Below are 22609 nucleotides of genomic sequence, written 5' to 3' on the forward strand. Positions count from 1 at the left end.
CACATTTGACGTTCTAATAATACAGTGGAGCCACTGAGTGTTGTCACCCTAGGATAGAAAGTGTGCGGAACACCTCATCATTCCCTTGATATGAGGGGAGATGTATTCACAGAAGTTTCTTCCAAGACTAACACGTACACTATTCATTGAAAAATGAGACGAGAAGAAATTCTGGTATGGCAACCTATTCACTGGTGTTTGATGATAATCTACAATATCACAGTATTCTTTATATCAGATTGTGGTAGAAGGAAAAATTTTTATATATTTTACAAAAGTTTGCATGTAACATTGTCTGTTTTAAAAAAGGTGAGTTTGGCTAGCACCATGCAGGACACTCCAGTCTACTGCAATTTGGAGGAGATGAAGAAGACAAAGGGAGCCCCTCCGAGCCCTACATGTCCACCTATACACACTCTGGATAAGTGGGAATGTTATGTGGACCCAACAACAGGCAGAAACTTCTTCATTAACACAGAAACTAAAGAGAAAACATGGAAGCCTCCTAGGAGGTCCAGGGACAAGACATCAGGACGGGTGGGTATACTAATGGTTATCTGTATCTACCAGCAGATGACAAACAATAACATTGTTAAGGAGCATAATTATTCTGATTGGTACATCCAGATATGATAAATCTACATCTTGTAGGAAGCTTGATGTAAATTATTTTTTCCATGATTTGGGTAGAGTTGAGCTAAAGGGAGGAACTATACTTTTTAACACACATAACCCCAACCATAGGAGTTTAACTTTTCATTAGTCCAGTGATCACCAAACAAAAGTTGTACTTGTTTTCATACCTAACCAGGTCATAAAGAAACTTAACATCTTGCTTAAGTTTGCATTGTTAATGACCCATCAGCATGACAAAGATACAACTATGGAGGTGTATTCACATAATTTAATCATAAGACATTAGAAAAAACTATACTCCAACATAACGTATCCTACAATCAGTCACATATGACTAGACAGGTTGAACTTTCTTTTTCCACGGCCTCTTCTGAAATGGAGAAATACCTTCTTCATCCTGCCAAGAAACGTTTATGCTGCTCAGCTCTGCCTCTTCTTCTTCATGATAGTCCCTTCTCCAGCACCACCAACCAACATTTTACCCCTTTTCCAGCTCACCCCAGTCACTTTCCCCTTCTACGCTGCTCTTGGCTCAGATGTCCAGGATCACATGAAATTTAAGTAAGAATAATTAGGCATTCAATGTTCAGTATATTTGATGATGTGATGTTTCCTCAGCCAAACTAAGGTAGAAGTGGCTTTCTTATAACATATAACAAACCCATAACTAGGAAGTTCACCTGGAAGAGAATGCTTTGTATCAGTTAGGGTTGAAGCAGTGACTGTATTGCTGTCGGGGACAAGAATACGTTAAGAGCAAGACGTGGATGCAAGGTAAAATTATCTGGTCTCAAAGCCTGAACTGCTCATTGGTTGCAATGAAATTAGTTCTCGCTTTTTTTGGTTTTAAGGGAAGGGATGCATTCTGAAATTACTTGAGGAAGATCTTGTATTCCACTTTAATATTCAGCTTATAATTGTGTTTTTGTTTAACCAGGCTATGACCCCTCCAGGAGACTTGGAGTCATCAGAAGAAGGGGAAGATCCGGCCTCAACGTCACAGTCAGAGGTGAGGAGTGACTGTCCTTTTATATGCTGACTGCACAAGGAGTGACCTTAAGCAATCACATGGTGTGTGTTTGTGTGTATGTTTGTATACTTTATGTATAATGCTTGCTTTTGACAAGGAGTGTGATTGTGTGTATTAGGAATACGAGCACCTGCTGTCTTAACATGCTGAATATGAGCACCACCTGACTTTAGATATTGCCTAACAAAACTGTGCCAACATAATTAGGTCAAGAACAAAGGCATATCTATCAGATTTTATGAACTGGATCATCAAAAAACAGTTTATAGATTAGTTCAGAGGGTATGGATACTGTATAGAGAAACAAAGTTAAAAATATTAAAAAACTAATAGCATTGTGACCAACGGAGATCTTATGTGTTAAGGGAGGTAGTGCAGGATCATTGCTCTACCTGCTCTGTCCTTATGAGCAAAGTTAACGGTATAGAGCAACCTTTCTAAACCATTTATACTTGGGAGGGGGGGGGGGGGATGGGGGGTTACAGGTACACATGCTTCCTAAATTATTGGAAAGAATACCCTCTTACATTGGTGGCCCGAAAATAACTTTTAAATATAACTTTAAAACTATAAATTAGAGTTGTGCAGCTGGCTCTATGAAGTGGTGTTTGCCCCAGAACTACACAGGCATCATGAAGTGGAAGGTCAATCAGCCACAGATTGAGGAAACTTTACTACAAGTTACCATCGAGCAATGATTGCATCGCCTGTCCAGTGGATCTGTGACATCTTAGCACTGCTGCCATAATTACCAAATGTTTTAATCTGCTATGAATAATATCCTAATGTTTTAAATTAATATTTAGTAACTCAGCAAAATAAAGAAAGAATCACAATTTATTGGCCTGATATTTAGGTATGATTTACTATAAGCAGTCAGTAAAGAAATGTGTATCTCCAAACCAGGCTTACTTTGATTAGTGTTTAATATCTATTCATTTGAAAGAGGGTGGTCTAAATTATACAATCAACACATTTACCATTACTAAAAAAAACTACTATTAAGCTATTAGAAGTGGTGTTTTTCAAGGTAAGGCGGTGTGTACATACACTTTGCTGTGGCTAAATAGTACTTTAAAATTAAACTACAATTGGAGCTTGTTTCTTTTTAGATGAGTTTTGGTGGTTGTGCCATTACTCAGATTATAAAGTCTGATTTTAAGGTGTAACAATCAGACCTAAACGTTTGCAGTCTGCTAGTTGTTGCTCTGCGGCTTATTTATTAGCACACCTGAACTTATTGGTAGACTTTAAAACAAGCCAAACTAAGCCTGTGCTTCATCTAGAAGTTCATGTTTTCACCCAAGCCCTGAATATAAATTTGTCTGTCTTTGACCTCTATGTAAAGGTGCGTACACACTTCCAATTTTTATCGTTCCAATCGAACGACGAACGATCGATTGGGCAAAAAATCGTTCGTAAAAAAGTAACCAACGACGCCGACGAACGAGGAAAGTCGCTGGAAACGAACGACCGGACCGACGGATCGGATTGGACGACGATCGTTGAACATCGTTCGTGTGTACGGTCGTTCGTTGATCGTCCATGTTCAGAGCATGCGTGATGAACGAACGTCCGTTCACTTTCCTGTCGTGCACATAGTTCCTCTATCGCTCAAACGATCGTATCTATTGTGTGTACAATATCTACGAACGATCGTGTCGTTAACTCTATGTGCAGGATCGGTGCTATACGATCGTTCATATATATCGTGCATGAACGTTCGTCGTTCGTTTTCCAACGATAATAATTGGAAGTGTGTATGTAGCTTAACACTCCATGACTGGGAGTATTCCTGTGAATTGTTTGGATTGTGTTCCTGAACAGCTTCTCGGAGTTTATGTTGATCATTGGCCTGTTATCTCTGCTATTGTCAGTCAAAGCTCTGTTTATTTGTCTGAAACCAAGAATCTGTTTTAGATCTGTTTGTCTGCAACTGTCCTGAGCAACAGACTGTTAAATCTGCTTCTGTCTGCTCTATGCATTGATTTTATAACTGATGATTTACACCACTTTAGAATTAAGCCGCATACACACGTGCAATAATAGTCTTTCATGTACATATGCATATGCAATAATAGTCTTTCACCATCTTTTCCAACGACTAACACTGCACGATGCATGTACATATAGCACTGTTCTGCTCTATGGAGAGGGTAGGGGGGGAACGACAGAGCGGCACCCCGCTGTGCACTCTCCCCCTTCCCTTGAATTAGGATTGCTAGTCGTCCATTGTCTGTTGATCTCGACTGGACGACTGGTGCTGTACAAACGCCAGATTCTTGCCCGATATTGGCCCTGAGCGGATTATCGGGCGAGAACCGTTGGACGTGTGTACGTAGCCTATCTATTGTAATCTGTTGGTTCAAGACAATTTTTTTGCTGAATATTTTGTTACTGATAATGATTATCTTAACTCTAAGCAAAGGGTTTGGTTATGATGGACCGCGGGACACTTTACTCTGCAATATGAAAACAAGTTTGTTTTTACCACATCTTATAGCCCAATTCTAACAAATACACACACACAAAAAAACAAATGTTTAACCATTCTGTTGAATAAATGTTCTTTTGCTGAAGTCTCTGTAGTATCTAATTACTTGGGCAGGAATTGAAAAAGCATGAAAACCTAAATGTTTTAGATATATACCTCTTAGTATTAGTGAATAGAAATACAAAATCTGTTATCATATGAGTATGTATTATCACTTCCATATTGTACATTGATACAGTTTTTTTTTCAAGAGCACTGGTACTCTAAAACCTATGAAAGTATATTCACAAGCAAATTCATCGTACCAGCCTCCCCACCCCAGGATCATCTGGAGTGGTTGCATTGGGAGATATTCATCTTTACATATGCTGAAATTATATAACAATGATTGTACAATAAATAGATTCTTTAACAGTCTGGTAGGGATTTTTTGGCTGAAGGGACATACAGTGTTTCTTCTGTAATAAAAACCCTGTCTGTTAGGCACTCAGGAAAAAAAGCATTTAATTAGTGGATGGACAGGTCTAAAAATCTTTTAGTGCATTCTGAAAATCTCTTAAATTGAAAACTTTTGTAATAATGGACTTAATTTGTAATAATTAGGACAGCAGGTGATGTAATTCAGTGTGTAGAACTGACTTAATCTTGCAGTAGTGGTTTAGTGCTTGACTCTTCCTTCCTGTTTCCAAATCACAAGTCTCTTGTCTTAAAACATTGTTCAGCTTTATAGTTCATCACCATAGGCAGCAATTTATTTTACCCTAGTGATATCTGTTTTGCCTGGAGATGAGTCTTTAAGGAAACTATTAACATGCTTTATATGACCTATACCATACTTTTTTACCATAGTACAGCACATGTTATATTCTTGCACCAAAATATAGCACCCCTGGACCTACAGACATTAGCTGTCATGTTTCCATCCTTCATTGGCACAGCCACTACAAAAACAGATATGAAAAGTCCAATCTGTTGGAAAACTGGGGAGTTGTTAGAACTCAAAATCTTTTAAAATGCTCCAGTGGAAAACTGTTTAAGCAACATATTCCACAAAGTGGCTGTATACACAGGCTTTTGTTTGGTTTGGATTTTTTTTTCTGAAAATTTTGAATGCTAATGCATACACTTCTTAAAGCAGGTTGATACAGCTTAGAAGGTCAAATGTAGGTCCAAAAGAAGGCTAGCTGCAGGTCAAATGAACTTGTCAATTAGCTCTGAAAGGTTTCAGAAGCTGCATTTGTTCATTAACACAAGCTCAGTTTTAGTTTTTCTGTTTCGTTTGACTAAACCATTGGAGTGGTATGGTCCCCATGACCCCAGTTCTTCTCATAACCCTATACTTATCTTTTTGTGATCCAGCAAGATATCGATAACTAGATTGCACATCCACTTGTTAAATTTTTTCTGTCCATGCCTGTGTATGCTATCTGCACACAATGGTTGTCCAACATAATTAAAGCTAATGTGTTAATTTATTTCTTTATAGGTGGAATTTGTACTTTTGACCAGAAATTAGGTTTGTAGGTTGGGTCTTCAGTGGTATGAATGTTAGAGTTATGACAGGAATAGAAAATGGAGTCAGGTGGTCAAAAGGTGGTTTTGAAAGCAATATGATCTGTGATATTTTGTTTATGGAGAGACCTTTGTCTATGGGGGGACATTTTCTATGAAAAACACTTTCCCACATTCCTGGGAAAGTAAAATGTTCCTGCAGCGTACCCCCAGAATAGATAAAATTGGAAGCATGGGAAGAGAAAAAAATATTGGGACAATCTAATTTGATAGTACACCTGCTTTGCTGAATTTGTTTCAGTCAGAACTTTATTTCTTCAGTAGTAGTAGTGGTAAGTTTCTGGTTAACTAACCAAGGTGTGTACTTTTGGTGTGGTTTATTCTTACATTTGGGAATCAAGGGAGGATTATACAAAAGCTTCAGGAGGGAAAGGGCCTTGTTAGGTTGTGAAGGAGCTTTAAGTCTACCATGGAAGCCAAGGGACTTCTGGAACCTGTTTGCTGTATGCAAAGAAGCTATGCAAATTATAGGGTGGCTTGTTGAGTTTGTGCAGGCTTGGAAGGCTCATATGAGTATAGTTGTCTTAGGTGACTTATTTTCTGGAAGCTAGACAGATGGGTGAATAGTAGGAATATAGAGTGCAGGGCCTTTCATTTGTGTGTAAGCTGCATTCCTTATCATGATTATGGAGAGTCTGAAGAAGCCCAAAAAATAATATATTCTGATTTCTGAATTCTATATATATTGTATAGAAGCCAAAGACAAGGGGGCACATCATTTGTTTACAAATGTCTTTTTAAAGCTGTTTGTTTGGGGGTGGAAGAAGGCTGGCAATAAAATGACTGTCCATTTGCCATAGAAGTCAAACACATAGATTTATCTTGACATTTTTTCCTAAAAATCATTGCAGGCATTTGTTGAACAGCATAACTTTCTTTAGCAGCTGTATTTTGTATGCTTGGTCTTCTGTATAATATCCAAACAATAAATAGCTGCACACTTTGAGAAATTTATTAGAAAAATGTCATCATTCTATGTAGCAGAGACAAGTCTGAGCACACCTTCATCAAGCAAATGACAAAATTATATTGCTTAAACATTTAAAAGGAACAGGCAGGAATTGGTCTTTAGAATGCTGGTCTGTATTATATATATAATATGCAGAGCAGTGAATATAAAAACACCATTCAAATATGGTAGAACTGGTCAGGTAGGTAGTACACATCTAAAGCTGTTTTGAAAACCCCTCCATGCAAGCCTGGTAATAAAAAATGCTGCATACAGGTGCTGAGAAACCATAGGATTATTCTAAAAGGAGAATTGTAAATTTCTAATACAACCCACCTCTTCAGAACTAACATGCACTAACATTCCCTACCCCAGCTTCACAAGGTTTCCATACACAGTGGATGAACATCTAATGACAACTTGTAGAGTTAAGAATTATAGTGAAATAATCAGATTTTCAGCAAAGAATCAAACCATTAGCTATGCACACTTTGTTGTACGAATAGATCAGTTTAGATATGATACATTTCAAACAATTAACCTAAATCATGTGACAACTTCCCCCCACAGCATCATAACCCTCCTCTTGTTTTCATACAATCGTACAATCCTGAGCATTTCTGGGGATGTTTTGTAGTTTGATGTCATCACACAGATGAACAGATTGTAATGAAAAAAAACAACTACAATTTTCTTTCTGCCTGATCCCCGTGTCCAATATTAGCTAACATACAACTGCTCACCAGCAGTCATTAGGCACATGTCAACGGGCGAACAATTGTGAATTCTTCTTAAGACATTGTTAAACAACTGTTCATTGGATACCATTACCCACGTGCTGTATTCTATGCACTTCACCTCAGCTGCTGACAGCAACATAGTAAGGCAACTAAAATTTTCAGTAGGATATCAGTTATGGTAACCCTATTTCTGTGACACCTTTCCTTTATTATTTTTTTTATATACAAATAGTAGTTGTCTTACATACATGCACTCAGCTATCACCATCCATTGGCTACCTGCGGATTAAGATTCATGCTGATGGGTGTTTCAGCCATTTCATCAGAAAGTAAGTAGCTATGTTCAAATGGAAAACATAAAGTTTAACAAAAGAAGACACATTTTAACCCACTTTGCCTGCAGTTCAAATTTACCTTAATAGGACCTGCTAAATCTGAAAAAAATAAAATAAAACACAGTAAATTGCGAAGCCAACCAAAAGCAACCTTTTACTTTCCATGTATACTGTGATATAATGTCAATAAGGTTTTGCTGATTTGCCTTAGATGAATGTTTTAACACCAGCTGACATAATCCCTAAATTAGGTGAACCTGGGACAAAGGTGATGCTGTATCATACTGAGCAGTCATATCTCTATTGATACACTGATAGGGCAAATCTATACCAAATACATTGTTCCAGTTGTCTTTAAGCTTTTTATTTTTATCATCTCTCTTCCTTGTTCTAACCCCAGCAGCAGTCACTGCCCTCCCCTTTCCTTTCTCAATGCTAATCTACTACAGCAGTTTGCATTTCCTCATTTCTGTGTAGCCATGGAACATGTTGTGTATAGACAAAGATCACAAGGGGGTTCTGAGGAGGAATACCCTGAAGTATTTTGGGATACAAGTACTGGATATGTAAGTCACACTTGTAAAAGCCTTATATCTTTGTTTTTAAAGTTACATTGACCTCCCTTTTCATATAACAAATCAGCTTCTACTCATAATATTTGTATATTATTATTACTGCGAATATATAGTATGTTCTTAGTTTTTTACTGCTTTATTTAATGCTGCTGTACAGAACATTAAGTGGTGTCCCTGTACTGTGTGAGGATAGCCAATATATGTTGCAAATATTGTTCAAGAATCTAAAAATTTGTTCAACATCTTAAGAACTAATGGGTGTAGATCAGTGCTTTCATTTGCAGTTTATTTCTACACTAGAGCACAGATCATGTAGCCATGTAAGTACATCTGTAGAAGCTCATGGTTATCTGCACATGTGTTTAAGGCCCTTTGCAATGTGTGTACTTGGTGTTACCATAGCTACAATAATTGGAGTAACACCTTGAATAAAGTGAGAAAACATGTCCCCACAAATGCTTAGGGTGTGTGACCAAAAAGTGTAAGTGGTCAACAAAGTGGGTGTCAATTCACAGTGTATGGTTTGTAGTGCGGCACCTTCACCCTTCGGCATTGCTATTTATTTATTATTACAATAGATTTTAATTAAAAAAAAGATAAATTTAACAAAATAAACAAATACCAGAATACGGGTTTGGCAGGTACATAGTGAGTACAGCAGAATACAGAGTGTCCTATCAACAAATAGCATATAATCATGCTTCCCAAAGGTAAGGCGGATAAGTAAATTCTATTCCCATTTAACAGAAAAGGAAATAACAGGGAGTTACCAATGGGGATGAGGGTGAGAGAGAGGAAGGGTATCCACATAAAGAAGATTGGGCCGAGATGCAATGTGCGATCCATGGATCCCAGGTACGTTCAAAGACATGTGGAGTATCTTGAAGTGTGCATGTGAGCTTGTCATTCATCATTACCCAATTTAATGTGGCCTCTATCAAAACAATTGGTATTGAGGGTGATTTCCAAGCCCGTGCCATTGAAGTTTTGACCGCCAGCAGCACATAGTTACAAACTTTCCTTGTGTATTTCCTATATACTCCTTGTGCAAGGGTATATCAATTTTGCTAAATAGAGCGCCCAATAAATACATAAAGACATAAAGACTCACAGTATTTAATTCAGTTGACAAAATAGTAACCCCAGCATTGTTGTCAGTGGATTGAATAATAAACGCCCTAGTATTGGTGTCAGTAGGCAGAATAGTAGCTTCCAACACTGTTGTCATTGGCCATGATAATAATTTTGGTATTTGTTTTAGTGGACACAATAGTAGCCCCCCAAATTCATGTCAGTGGTTTCAATAATAAGTCAGAATTTTTGTCAGTGCCAGCAAATAAAAAAAAAATGTCAGCATGTTCAGTGTTTATTTCAGAAAAGTTTACAAACAGGCAAGTAAGGTAATTTTATTGAAAATGAACATCATCTGTCCTTTCTGCAATTTCAAAATTTCTTTTTTTCTTAAGTTTAGTTTATCCTTAATGTACTTGCAAACACTGGTTCATAAGTCATAGGTCCAACCAATTACTAGTTAACTTGGATGGAGGTGTGCTGTTTTATCCAAAATGATTATTACTAAATGATATAATAAATATACTAAAATAAAGCTATATATATATATATATATATTTATATATATTATAAATATCAAATATTTATATATTATATATATATATATATATATTGTATATATAATATAAAATAGATGACATCCTAGATTGTAAGCTCCTCGAGACAGGGTACTATCCTCCTGTGTCACTGTCTGTTTTGGTCTGTCATTTGCAACCTCTATTTAATGTACATCACTGCGTAATATGTTGGCGCTATATAAATCCTGTTTATTAATAATAATAATAATAATAATAATAATAATAAAAATAACAACAACAATGAAACAAATTAACGGATACAATAGCATTTTTCTTGTTACATGATTTGCAGTGTTCCCCCCAGCCACTTTTAGCTGGACTCACCACCTGGGTGATTACTGAACAGTTGGGTCACAATACAGGGGCTGCCACCCCACCTACAATTTCTCCCCAACCGGTTTAAAAAAATTTCTGGGTTCAACACTGGATTTGTATAGCATTACTGGATCTTGATATTTTGATCCTATGTTTCCTACATTCTTTGTTTAAAGTGTCAGATCACCCTGAAATGATTCATTTTTTCATTAAAGATTCTAGAAGAACATCAGCCATAACATGTTAAAAAGAGAACTTTAGAACTTTACTTTTAATGAAGTTGTGTATTATGAGCCTTACTCCCTTCAATGTACCCAACAGTGTTAAATACTTGACTTCATTTTATTGTCAGTGCTCCAGGGTTCAGATAGTCCAAAGGCTTACTGGAAGACATGTGTTATGGCAGTATCATTCATGGAAATGACCATTAATATTTGCATGTAGGATTTAAAAATTCACATTTTGTTCATAGCTGAATTGACACTTTGCATATGAGCTATTTTTGATGCACGCATAATACTAATACAGAGCATACGTTTCTTTCTAGGTAATGCAGTGTGAAAAGCAATAATAATATTACAAATACAATTACAAGCAGATTTCACCTGTCACACAATGCTGTCTGTTTTGCCTTTAGGCCATTTGTTCTCACTTTCAATATGAACATTGAAACAGGAAGTAATGGAAATATTTTATTGCTCACAATCTAATAAAAGTTCTTTTTTTAGCTAAGAATCCAGTATGGTTTAAACATAATTTTTTTGGTTTGTTTAATCCATTGGAAAATTGATTTTTTCAGTGTTGTCATGGAAATGGAAAATAGAAACCATTTTTTTGTGATTTCATTTTAGAGGCTTATGTATTGGTGTAGTTAATGAAAATAGTTGTATGTGTGTGTATCTTTAAGTGCTGAAAGTTTATATTTCTTGTTTTTACTTTTTAGCTATCAAAGGTATGTTTTACCTAACTTTCCTTTCAGTCATTTTCATAGTTCCTAAATGCTTTAAAATTAGTTTGAATTAGTTTGTTGGGCGGAGTAACAACTGGAAAAAGATTGTATAAACAAGGGATAAATAAGGGCTAGAATCTGCTAGGACTGTGTTTTAGCTAGCCACTGAAATCCTAAAGTAATAGGGCCTGATTTATTAAAGCCCTCAAAGGCTGGGGAATATACACTTTCATCAATGAACCTGGGTGACACAGCAAACCTGAAATAGATCTGGACCAGGGCATTTGCTATAAAACAGCAAATTACTTTAAGAACTCCATTCCAGGTTTGCAGGATCACCCAGCTTCACCAATGAAATTGTATTCTCTCCATTCGTGGAGAGCTTTAATAACTCAAGACCATAGAGACATAATACCATAATTGATGTAATTATATATTGCCTGGCCAAAAGTCACACTTTGCAATATTTTATTGTACTGCCCTTAGCTTTGATAACAGCACTCATTTGCCAGAGTTGCATTTGTTTTCTCTGTATTAGTAATAGAAGAGTCAGTACAGTGTATCACGTCATCTCGAGCATATTCCAAAGATTTCCAATGGAGCCTGTGGTTCCAAATCCATTTGTGAAAGTAATGTCCCGGCTCCGTGAATCACTCTTTCATGAGTTGAATTCAGACATCTTGGAATATGCCTGTGCCATCAGAAAAGAAAAAAATCCATTGATGGAAAAACCTGCTCATTCAGTGTATTTAAGCAATCAGCTTACTTCATTTTTTGGTTACATACATCTAAACCAGACCAGGTGGAGCCACCCCATAAAGCTTCTACCACAAAAAATATTCAATACCAATTTCTGGTGGAGAATCTTCCAGGTCCACCAGACAAAGTTTTGGTGTTTTATAAATAGACATCATAATAAAATAAATATGTATATGTTGGTTTAACCATTTTTTTCTGTATACTTTCTGGTCAACATAACTATGGGTTTTAATTTGTACTGAAAGTGTACCTGTCTTACCTGTACCCTACCTCTCGTTTGAAGATATTGAAGCGGGACATTTTAGCTTAAAAAATGTGGGTGAAGAACACAGTAATGCCTCATTTTGAAGAACATACAATATATACAATATAAATGATTGGTTAAAGCAATAAGTGTGTTTTTTCACATTTGCTCTGTATTAGCAAAAAAATAGTTACTGGATGGAATTATTAGTGCAAAATATCATATTTTATTAGTTGGATAATATTTTTTTATAGAAATATGTTAAAAATGAGGGACAACTAAGGAGAACAGAGGGCTTTGGGTCTAAATGGGAGACAGTGTTCCAAGTCAGTGAGTATGAGACCAGCACATAGGAATACCCAAGAGCTCAAACTGTACAGCATGCTGGATACACTGCTAGGACTTCACTGATCTTTGTACTATAGTCTCAGTATATAGCGGCATATTGCATATGTCTATACAGCAGCTTATCTATATAACAGCAAACTGAAAAATAATAAAAAAAAATCACTTATCTATTTAAGGCAATACAGCAAACAAAAGCATTATTTGAGGTGCATTTCAAATATTTGCTGTGCTTTCAATTTCTGTCTACAAGATCAGCAGTGAAACCCAAAATGTTTACTTAGTGCTTTCATGCAGGCTTGGTATTATAACCAACGCACAAACATGAATGAAACAGGTAGTGCTTGTGCATTCCATAAATTAGCAGTGAGTGGTTTCTTGTAGACTGGTTTTGAGGAAGTATTCTCTTACCGGATTAGAAACATTCACTGTTTGTAACATATTTATATAGCAATACCCCAAAGTGTCCATGCCATGATTTTAGTTGATTGGCTTTCTTTTTTTGTGGTTAGCACACAATCTTCGGATGATAAATATTAATGGTTACTTTGTTAATAATCTAGTTAAGGGGTTTAACTACAGTCACAGTAGTTCCATGCCATAAATTCATATATAACAGTTAAAAATTCCATGTTTGCAGCATCAGCTGGGATACTTGGGAAGGGGATGGTAATATGAAATGAGTCATAGCCTGTATTAAAGAATTAGAATTTATGAGTTATCTATAGAGTAATCTGAGATTTTACTGCTTACTGTGTATCAAGCCCATTGGTATTTCAAGTACAACCTGAAATATTGTTCCCCTACAAAACTTCCCAGGGTGTTTTATTTCTTTGGGTATATCATTCCGATTAAAATAATAAGTACCCTTGATTATGTAAACTGATTGACTTCTTTGTGTTACAAGAATCTGCTGTCAGGTTTTCCAAAAATATGTGACAAAAAGTTATGTTCACATAGTCCAGTAACCAGTTTTGGACCAGTTGCCTATTCCAAAAAATGTAATGAATGTACCTACAGTGATGTATACCATTCACATATGCCCAGGTCCACAGCCATTTAGCCGCTATGATTGGGTCTCATTCTGTGCTCCAGTAACATCTATATCTTATTCTGTGTAAAACAAAAATTATTCATCTATTTATACCAAACAGAAAAGGATGAACCTTACACGTGGAACTGGAATTTATATGAAACAGATTATGTAGAATTAAAAGAAGCTATCCACTGATAAATAGTGGGGGAAGGCCAGGAAATGTGCCTGATTTATACACTTTCCTGAAAAACTAGTCTAGTCCATGCCAACTCAAAGAAATATGAAAATTGCAGACCAAGCAAACATACCATGGGCATGGTCTGCAAATTTAGGCCAAATGCCTTATTAATCAGCAGAAAAATCTATTGTCAATAACAAACAGTTTGCGACACTAGAGCATACATACTAATGTACTTGCAGTTTCTCCATACCTTGTACACAGAACTAGAGCAGCTTTGAGCTTACTAAATCTCTGTTCTTGCTCTCACAGTCAATAGTTGTGGTGGGGTAACATGGGGAAGGTGAGCGTATTATTATTATTTCTGTTGCATGGACATATCACAGGTTCACTTTGAGATGTTCAGAAAATAATTTCATCGTTTTAAAATACAACATGTTTAATTCAATTTGTCATAAGTGGGCTAAAAATTTTTTGTGCACTGTAAGTGCTCAACAACATGTTAAAGACCTCGGACATATCCACCAATGGGTAAACTTGTGGGTGTTTGGTAAAAAAAAGTTATTTTTGTTATTTTTGTTTGTGTTTGAATTTCAGAAGGAATGATGAGACACCCTCATGTACTATTTATCCAGCAAAGTATTATGTATGACTGCCTTGAGATGTTTGCTTTTTTTGTATTGTCAAAGTCTCCATATTTGATTTGCATTTTATTGTGCTCTGTAGTGGTTACCAGAACCCAGTGGTATAGCCTGTTTTTCATTATCTGCTAAATTCATGGAAATCATCAGGTTGGCATACAATTATTTAATTGTAATAATATATATATATTGTATAATATAATTACTTATTTCAGATCACTGAGTCGTATGAAGAGCAGAACACATCATCTATGGATAGCTTGTCATCTTCCTGCAGCAGTCTAAACAGCCCAAGCTGTGATGTTTTGAGACCTGATCTTCACTTTCCCAGACTTAGCTACACCAGGTCTATGATCCTCTCCAACTCTCAGAGGCCCAAGGTAAGCATGGACGTTCTTACTGCTAATTAAGTCTCATGAAATATGTGTATTGACAATGTCTCAGTAATTAGATTTGTTTGTGCCTAATAAAACAAATTCTACTGTCTCCTTAAAGCTCACATGGACATATTCAGAGCTGGTTATGTTTCCCTTAAACTTTTAAACCTTACACTGATTCACAGATTATGTCCTGCTCTTTGTAAATCTGTAAATGTAAATCCAAAACTATTTTGGAGAAATCGGTAAAGAATTAGAACCCTGTTAGGTTTAAACTATTTGGGGTTCTGTAACAGAGCTCTATTGTCCTGTTAACAACCGTTTTACCAGATACAAAGTTACTAGAAAAGAAATAATATTTATGCCTGTGTTTTGCTGGATTACTTGCTCTTACGTCCTGCTTGGTAAAACATCATCAGATTAACCTTCTATCCAAATCTTATGTTTCAGTTCCTGTCCTCGAGATGAAACAGGAAATGAAAGTTAATTTTTGTAAAGTTAATGTAATTTTCATTGGAGTTGTCATAGGAACAAGGGACCCATTTGGAGGATATTCTTCCTTTCTTGCTCAATGAGTACTAGTATTTATGTTTTGTTTTATGCCTAACCTTCTTTTTGGTAATATATTAAAGACGACTGGAAGAGGGTTGGCAAAAGTCAAGTCAATTTATATGGTAATGCCCCACTCCAGTATTGCAGGGGTAAATGCTCAATTGGCTAGTAGAGAAAGAAAGAAGTATATTTTTTACCTGATTCCTTCTTCCTGATGGTTTCTTCCTCTCTGTGTGGATGATCTGCTGCTACCACTTCACTTTCCTACTTCGATAGTCAGATTTCTATACCATCATCATGTACAATGAAGGACAAGCATGTCTGCATTGCATACCAGGATGGCAGGGACCTGCACACAACCTGGAGAGTAGAACAGTCAAGGATGCATTTGGCTGGTGAAAAAGCAAGGAAGTATATTTTTAGTACAATTATTTCCCTCCTAGGCAAATGAGCATTTAACCCGGAGAAGGGGAAGGATATGGATACATGTAAAAGCAGCAAGAGTTGTGCTTTATCAGGCAAGTGTTTCCACCTGCTTACCCACTACTTCCTTGTAAAAGAACAGATCTGGCAACATTGCTAGTTTGCAAAATCCATGCATCAGCAGGGGACAGGATTGCTTAAACCCAAGAGGAAACCACTTGTCGATCTCAGAGAAAAATCAAGCAAAATCATTTCACCTCTTAATATACTACATGCAATTCTTTCTTTATTCTTTTTACTTCAGAACTGCAATTTTCTTTCAAAATAGCAAACTCCCATATTTTCATTTTGTATGAAAATGCATCATATTGAACTTGTTGTTCTGGCAGTTACAATTAGTGCAATTAAAATACATCAAGTCCCTTGTTTATAGTTCAAAGTAGTGTTTGTGTCCATGGAAATGTTTTGAAAAAGATGCGTAAATTCAATTATTAATGCATATATTATTCTGTGTCAATTGCTTTTGAAACAGGTTCAGTTTGGTGATTAGAACAATTTTTTCATTCAGCCTACAGCAGTTGCAATAGTGGTGAAATATGTCTAAACCCAAGCCTTTTTTTTAATGGTACACAAACTGTGGCCTGGGGACCATACACAGCCTTTAGCTCTTACTGCTTGTCTTTCAGGGGGCCCCTGTATACAGTGTCCTATATTTTAAAATTTACCTGTAAAAGAAAATATTCTTTCAAATGCCTTTTAAAGCTTATTTTTTGCAAACTCTTTTTTTTGTGTAGTCCAGCCCTTTTTCCTTTTTATGATTTATATTTTTATTTTTAATGAATCGTGTTGAAAGCAATATTAATTGTGGCACAAATCATTGGTAATAGTGCTTGAGCTCCCCCCCAATGTCCTGAATGTCTCAATGTCCTCAGTAGTGTATACCAAAACCCACTCCCCCTCCCTCAAAAAAAACATACATACTACAGTTTTATGACCTCTCTCTATTGGAAGATTTCACCTCTATTCCTGTCTTAGTGACAATTCCAAAATTTTGAAGTTTCTCTCTTTTAGTGCTGGTAACAGGGCTCATCAGGGTCAAAAGTAAGAATAAATCTTGACATATGCAAAACAAAATTTTGTCCTAGAGCAAAAAGACCAAGGTTCCTTTGGTAACTTTTACCAGCCAAAAAAGCCTGTGTACTCCTCAGCTTTTGTAACGAGGATAAGTACTTCTGTACATGGAAATTACTTACTGGATAGGATGAAGTTAGGCAGAGAGAGTTAAACCTAGGTGTCAGGGAAGCTGAGTACATGTTAGCAAAGTCTTTCTAAATCATGTGCATGGTTGGTAGGTATAATTGGGAATTGGTAACATCTACATTTATTTATTTTTTGTTATTTTATTTGATATAGTTTTAAAAAAGGTGGTCAATAGTCTTCCTTGGTCTCATAAGATTGAAAAATACAACTTCTAATCTAAAATTCATTATCTGGATCTATATTTAAGAAGTCTGTTAGGCATTATCAACTGTTCGGTTCGAGAAAAATGAACTTTGCTTTTTAAGTAATGTGGCCAAAGCTGTAGAGATTACAATATCTAGACAACTGTTATTATCTTTTATTGTGTAAACACCAACTATGATATTGCTGGTAAACTTAATCAATTCATTTTAGTATGATATTATTGCTGGTAAACTTAAGCAGTTGGTATTGTACCACATTTTATGTGGCCCTATATCATTGTCACTTTCCATATGCACATACATTTAAATAGCAGAAATGGATAGCTGATGAAATGATGAAATAATTACCAATTATGTGTATTTGAGTTATTGCTTATTTGCCTTACAGCCAAACCACAGGAGGAATCTCTCACATCATATGCTTGAAAGTTACAATAATAATACAAACATAAATGCAGAATTAACTAAGCTGCCTCTGGTCACAGTTTTGGATATGCCTCATGTAAGTAATTTATATGGTACATTTCTAATGGTATATATAATATTATGTAGATTCACATATGATGGCTAATATGTTGGTGCCCCAAAATTTATAGACACTGACAATTTGTCATTGTGGCTTTTTAATGGTTTCACAAAATCTGATCCCGAATGCAGGGTTCCAAAGTTATTCTTTACATCTTAACCATTGAAATTCAAGCATATTTGGAAGGCAGACTGCTAAGCATGAGTGAATTGTGATGGCAAAGTTGTTGATCTTTGTTTTTGCTCAGAATCTCACCTTTCTCTTACACCTACTCGACCACTTATGATCACTGTCTATAATGTTTTGTTTATTATAATGTTTGTTAAACATTCACCACCTTTTGATGGTCGTTCCCCAAAATAACAGGAACTCCTCTTTGAGATAAAAGAATTTAATTTAATTCCTAGTGTAAATATAAGTTAACAATCATAAAAAAATGCTGTTTGCAGTTCTGAAAATAATGTTTATAAGTATTATAACTGTAAATAAGGATTTTGGCTGAGTCAGCCATAGACACCAGTCCAGGGGCTCAACATACATTCACCTTCATATACGGTTTCTTAAGGACACATAAGCATCTTGAAACTGTAATGTAGATCCTATGCCGATGTTCTTGGATGGATACATTCTCACCAAAAAAGCACTCTAATTTACACTATATGGCCAAAACTTTGTGAACAGATGAATATCACATCACTATTTGTTAGTATTGAGTTCAATGCACTTCAGTTTTTTAGGAGATGTTCAACTGTCTGCCGACTCCGCACTGTGCACCATCGCATTATAAAACACCGTTTATTCGTTTATTCTGTCCAGCGATTTCATTGATGTAATGTAAGGCAATGGTCAGCACCAGTCCTCACCAGACACCAGTCCCCCAATCTAACACTGCGGTCTTCACCTTTAGTAAGCCCCCGCTCAGCCTCCGGAGACCCTGACATAGTGCACAAGGGATGGTGTCTGGGGATGGGCTGGCATCAAGCCAGGAGCCCACAGAAAAAGCAGTACAAAGATTCCAACAGAGACAAGTCCAGAATACATAGCAGAGGTCATACAAAGAATTACCAATGAAGTACACAAGGGCAAAACACAAGCAGAGTCAGGTCACAGGCAAAGGTCAGTCCAGGCAGCATAAACTCACAAGGTCAGAAACAGGCAATGGTCAGCAACAGTAAATCAGACAAAAAGTTCTCCAGCACAGATTAGCCTAGCTAAACTGTACAACAGGCCCTGGTAACTGGGAGCAGGGAGGCTATAAGATGACAGCAGCCAATGGCAGCGCAGGATAGTCAGAGTCAGGAGCTAATTGCCTCTGAAATCCCCTTCAGCCATGGACAGCCTCACAGGCTGGGGATGCAAAGAATGATGCTGGGGATGCTGGGGATGCAAAGAATCCTTCAGGCTGCACGGCTAAAGGGAAGCAGGGGCTGCTGCTATCTTAGTTCTCCTGGCTGCTGCAAATGACATCTCTGAACAGAATAAACAGTGTTTTATATTGCGATGGTGCACAGCACGGAGTCGCCGGACAGTTGAGCATCTCCTAACACTGGCGTGTACATGGGTATATTCATGCTGGAACAGAAAATGGCATGCCTTCAACTGCTGGTAAGTGCTTTAATATCTAAACTATTTTTGCTGTAGTAATAATTGAAATTGAATGGATTATTTATATACATCTGGTTATATAGTGGGAGTGATGACCAGGTGTCAACAAACTTTATTTCTTATAGTGGGCCTGATTTAATAAAGCTGGAAAAGACACACTTTCGAATGTGAACTTTGGTGATCCAGCAAACCTGGAATGCTTTTGCTCAAAGACGTTTGCTATTTGCTAGCAAATGTTTTGAACCCTGGACCAGGTCCATTTCAGGTTTGATGGCTCCCCCAGCTTCACTGATAAAAGTGTATCCTCTCCAGCCTTGGGGAGCTTTAATAAATCAGGCCCAATGCATCTGAAAAGCTTGTTGTAGTTGTCCATTCATTTCCATCTTTTTTGCATTTTTCTGAAAAAAGACAGCTTAATCAGCTGATGATTTTGTTCAGAAAAAAATAAACTATTCTTAAAGAGGCTAAAGAAAACCTGACAGTAAAAATTTGAATATAAGCTGATGTCAGTAAAAGGTTGTAATGATAGACTTGTGGACTAAAATGAAATATTGGTCTAATAGTTTAAAAACATGCAAATACATACATTCAGTAAACATATATTACACAAAAAAGACTGAAGTTTGTATTCTGATTGATGTTTATTTTTACTACTTTTGAGTTGCAAATAGCTCAAAATGACTTTTGTAAGAGACAGATAGAAAATAAAGTTGCTTTAACATGCTTGTATTTTTAAGGAGGTGGAAAAGGCAGGACAGTTAAACAAGACAAAAATAGCAGAAGGTGGAAGGAAACTAAAGTGAGTATGTCTTTTTTTCTTTACATACCTGTTGTTTAGTTCACTCCTGCATATGAAAAGCAGGACTGGTGGTCGCCAAAGTCTGTGCATAGGAAAATTTTTTTTTTTTTAAAGACAATTGCAAAGTCATACCTTCCGCAACAGAAACACCAAACTCTGAATCACATGCCCACTTCTGACAATGCACAGATAAAATAATGGACATAAATAAGAATATAAAAATTTGTTTGGTTCAAGAATACCAATTATTACGTATGGGAGTATTAGATCAAACCATGGAAGGGTTAGTCAAGTTTTCTGCTGTTTGTCTATATCTCTATTGAGGGGTTCCATCCTCAATATTTGTTTAGGTGTCATTATCATGGGAATTGAAAGTGGGAAGGAGGAAATATAAAATTTTACATTTATATAAATTTACAGAACTAGGGTAGATAAGAATTTATTTCAGTTCTAAAACCTGTTCAGCTGATTTTCGTGAAAAATTGATCCTTTCTTTCAGAAACTTTCTATTCTTTTACTGTCATGTTGTTGAAATAGGAAATAATATGAACTCTTCAAACCTTCATCATTCTAGCCACAGCTTAAAAATACTTTGGTTGGAGGTCTGCCTTTAGATGTATGTAAACCCAATCACTAAAATCTCATATACTCTAGGCTTCAGTTAGTCAAAGTATTGTGGTATTGACATTTTTTAAATCTGCAGTTTTCATTATATAATTAATGACAATCTTCTTTAAAGGTTTTTGTGCAGGCACCTCCTGATATAGGCTAACAATACGCTGTCATGCGTTATCATCCAGTTACATACTGTTCAGTGTAGATTTACCATGCCCTGTGTGCTATATGTGCATTTTATAATCAAAATGTAATTTTTTCCATTTTCTTTTATTTGTAGGAAAAATTGGACTACATCATTGGTAGTTTTGACTGGAAATAGTCTAGTGTTCTACAAGGACCCTAAGGTCCAGGCTCCTTCTGGCTGGGTAAGTCGTTAAATACTGGGTGCTAATAAGAAAGGAGAATTTACATGTGGTATTTCCAGAGGCAAAGTGTGGGCAGCTAAGTACAAAGCTGGTAAACAAAATTTTGATCAGAAAGGTCAGCACCAACCATCAAGGTATGCTGCAATCAGTACCCAATTCAAATCCAAGGAAAGGTCACTAGTAATGGTCACAAGTTCAAAGATCACAGATTACTAGGATATAAATAAAAAGACCAATCAGCGATAAGCGTCTGCAGCTGCTAATGTGTGATGTAATGTGATTGCCATGATGTACTTGATTTATTGTAGTTGGAATTCTTTTTCAATAACTTTGATTGAAGTTCTACATTTACTGGTTTCTGAAAAACATGTCCAAATGTTATGTCCTTTAGAAACCATCCAATAGTAAACCCGAAAGCAGCGTTGACCTAAGGGGTGCCTCCATTGACTGGACCCAAGACATGTCTAGTAAAAAGAACGTAATTCATGTAAGTAACCATAAGTTTGAGTGACACATCTGTAAAGTAAAGGATGAGCATGGCCTACACGGCCTATATTTTTTATATAGTTGCAATTCATTCAACTTGTCATATAATATGTGTCCAGTTTGGTCACCATTATAGTTACTATTTACAAATAACTAAACTTCAGGATTATCTAACGATCTAAATTGCTCTTGCACAATAAACCTAACTCCTAAAAAGGGAATTTGTGTATGGTTCCTGATAAGCAATAAAAGGTTTTGGTTGAAATAAAAACGCATATCTGGACCAATCGTTACAACTTAGAGCTCTCATAAGTTCTCTGCTTAGAATATGATTTTGCTAGGTTCCCTATTGGGGCTTCACAGGGCATTGGGGAGCTGTCCCAACAATTATTTATTACAGTCGGAAATACTGCTAAGTGCAGCACTCCACCACCCCAGTTCTGTTGTCCTGGCTTTTTGATATATAGAAACTGTTTTTTTAAAGCTCTCCAAAGCTGGAGAGGATACACTTTCTTCAGTGAAGCTGGGTGATCCAGTAAACCTGGAATGAATTTGGTCCAGAATTGAAAACAATTGTCAACAAATAGCAAATATCTTTTAAGAAATCTATTCCACTGATGAAAGTGTATCCTTTCCAGCTTTAATAAATCAGACCCATAGGTGCTACTTATTTAATATTTGTCATCATAACTAGTTACTACTTTTTTATTATTTGTTGAGATGAATAAAATTTGCAGACTTTAACATTTCCTTCTTTTTAACCTCCACAGCGGTATCCCCGAGTGTGACGGGGTAAACAAAAGATGCTGAAAGCGGTAACCCCTAGTCACACTCGGGGCAGCTAAAACAATGAAAAACGATGATAAATGCTACGTTACCTGATCAGCGCATCTTCCCGCTGGCGTCCTCTGCATCTGATGAGTCAGTGCGTGCGGCTGTTGCTAGGGG

At 36.5% G+C, this 22609-nt stretch overlaps 1 protein-coding gene across 6 annotated transcripts in view; it reads left to right on the plus strand.

The window, feature by feature from the left end:
• ARHGAP9 (Rho GTPase activating protein 9) overlaps positions 1 to 22609 on the plus strand; it is a 69516-nt gene that overhangs the window by 25398 nt on the left and 21509 nt on the right. For 4 of the 6 annotated variants that reach the window (XM_072407449.1, XM_072407444.1, XM_072407436.1 and 1 more), the window contains 7 exons: positions 310 to 537; positions 1574 to 1645; positions 14663 to 14827; positions 17651 to 17764; positions 20131 to 20192; positions 21088 to 21175; positions 21567 to 21662. In XM_072407449.1, coding sequence (XP_072263550.1) covers positions 310 to 537; positions 1574 to 1645; positions 14663 to 14827; positions 17651 to 17764; positions 20131 to 20192; positions 21088 to 21175; positions 21567 to 21662 — 825 coding nt within the window. The remainder of the gene's footprint in view (positions 1 to 309; positions 538 to 1573; positions 1646 to 14662; positions 14828 to 17650; positions 17765 to 20130; positions 20193 to 21087; positions 21176 to 21566; positions 21663 to 22609) is intronic. The other 2 variants (XM_072407477.1, XM_072407459.1) reach the window with 2 other exon arrangements.

This window comes from Pyxicephalus adspersus, chromosome 1, assembly GCF_032062135.1.
Source record: "Pyxicephalus adspersus chromosome 1, UCB_Pads_2.0, whole genome shotgun sequence".
In the NCBI taxonomy this organism is placed as follows: Eukaryota; Metazoa; Chordata; class Amphibia; order Anura; family Pyxicephalidae; genus Pyxicephalus; species Pyxicephalus adspersus.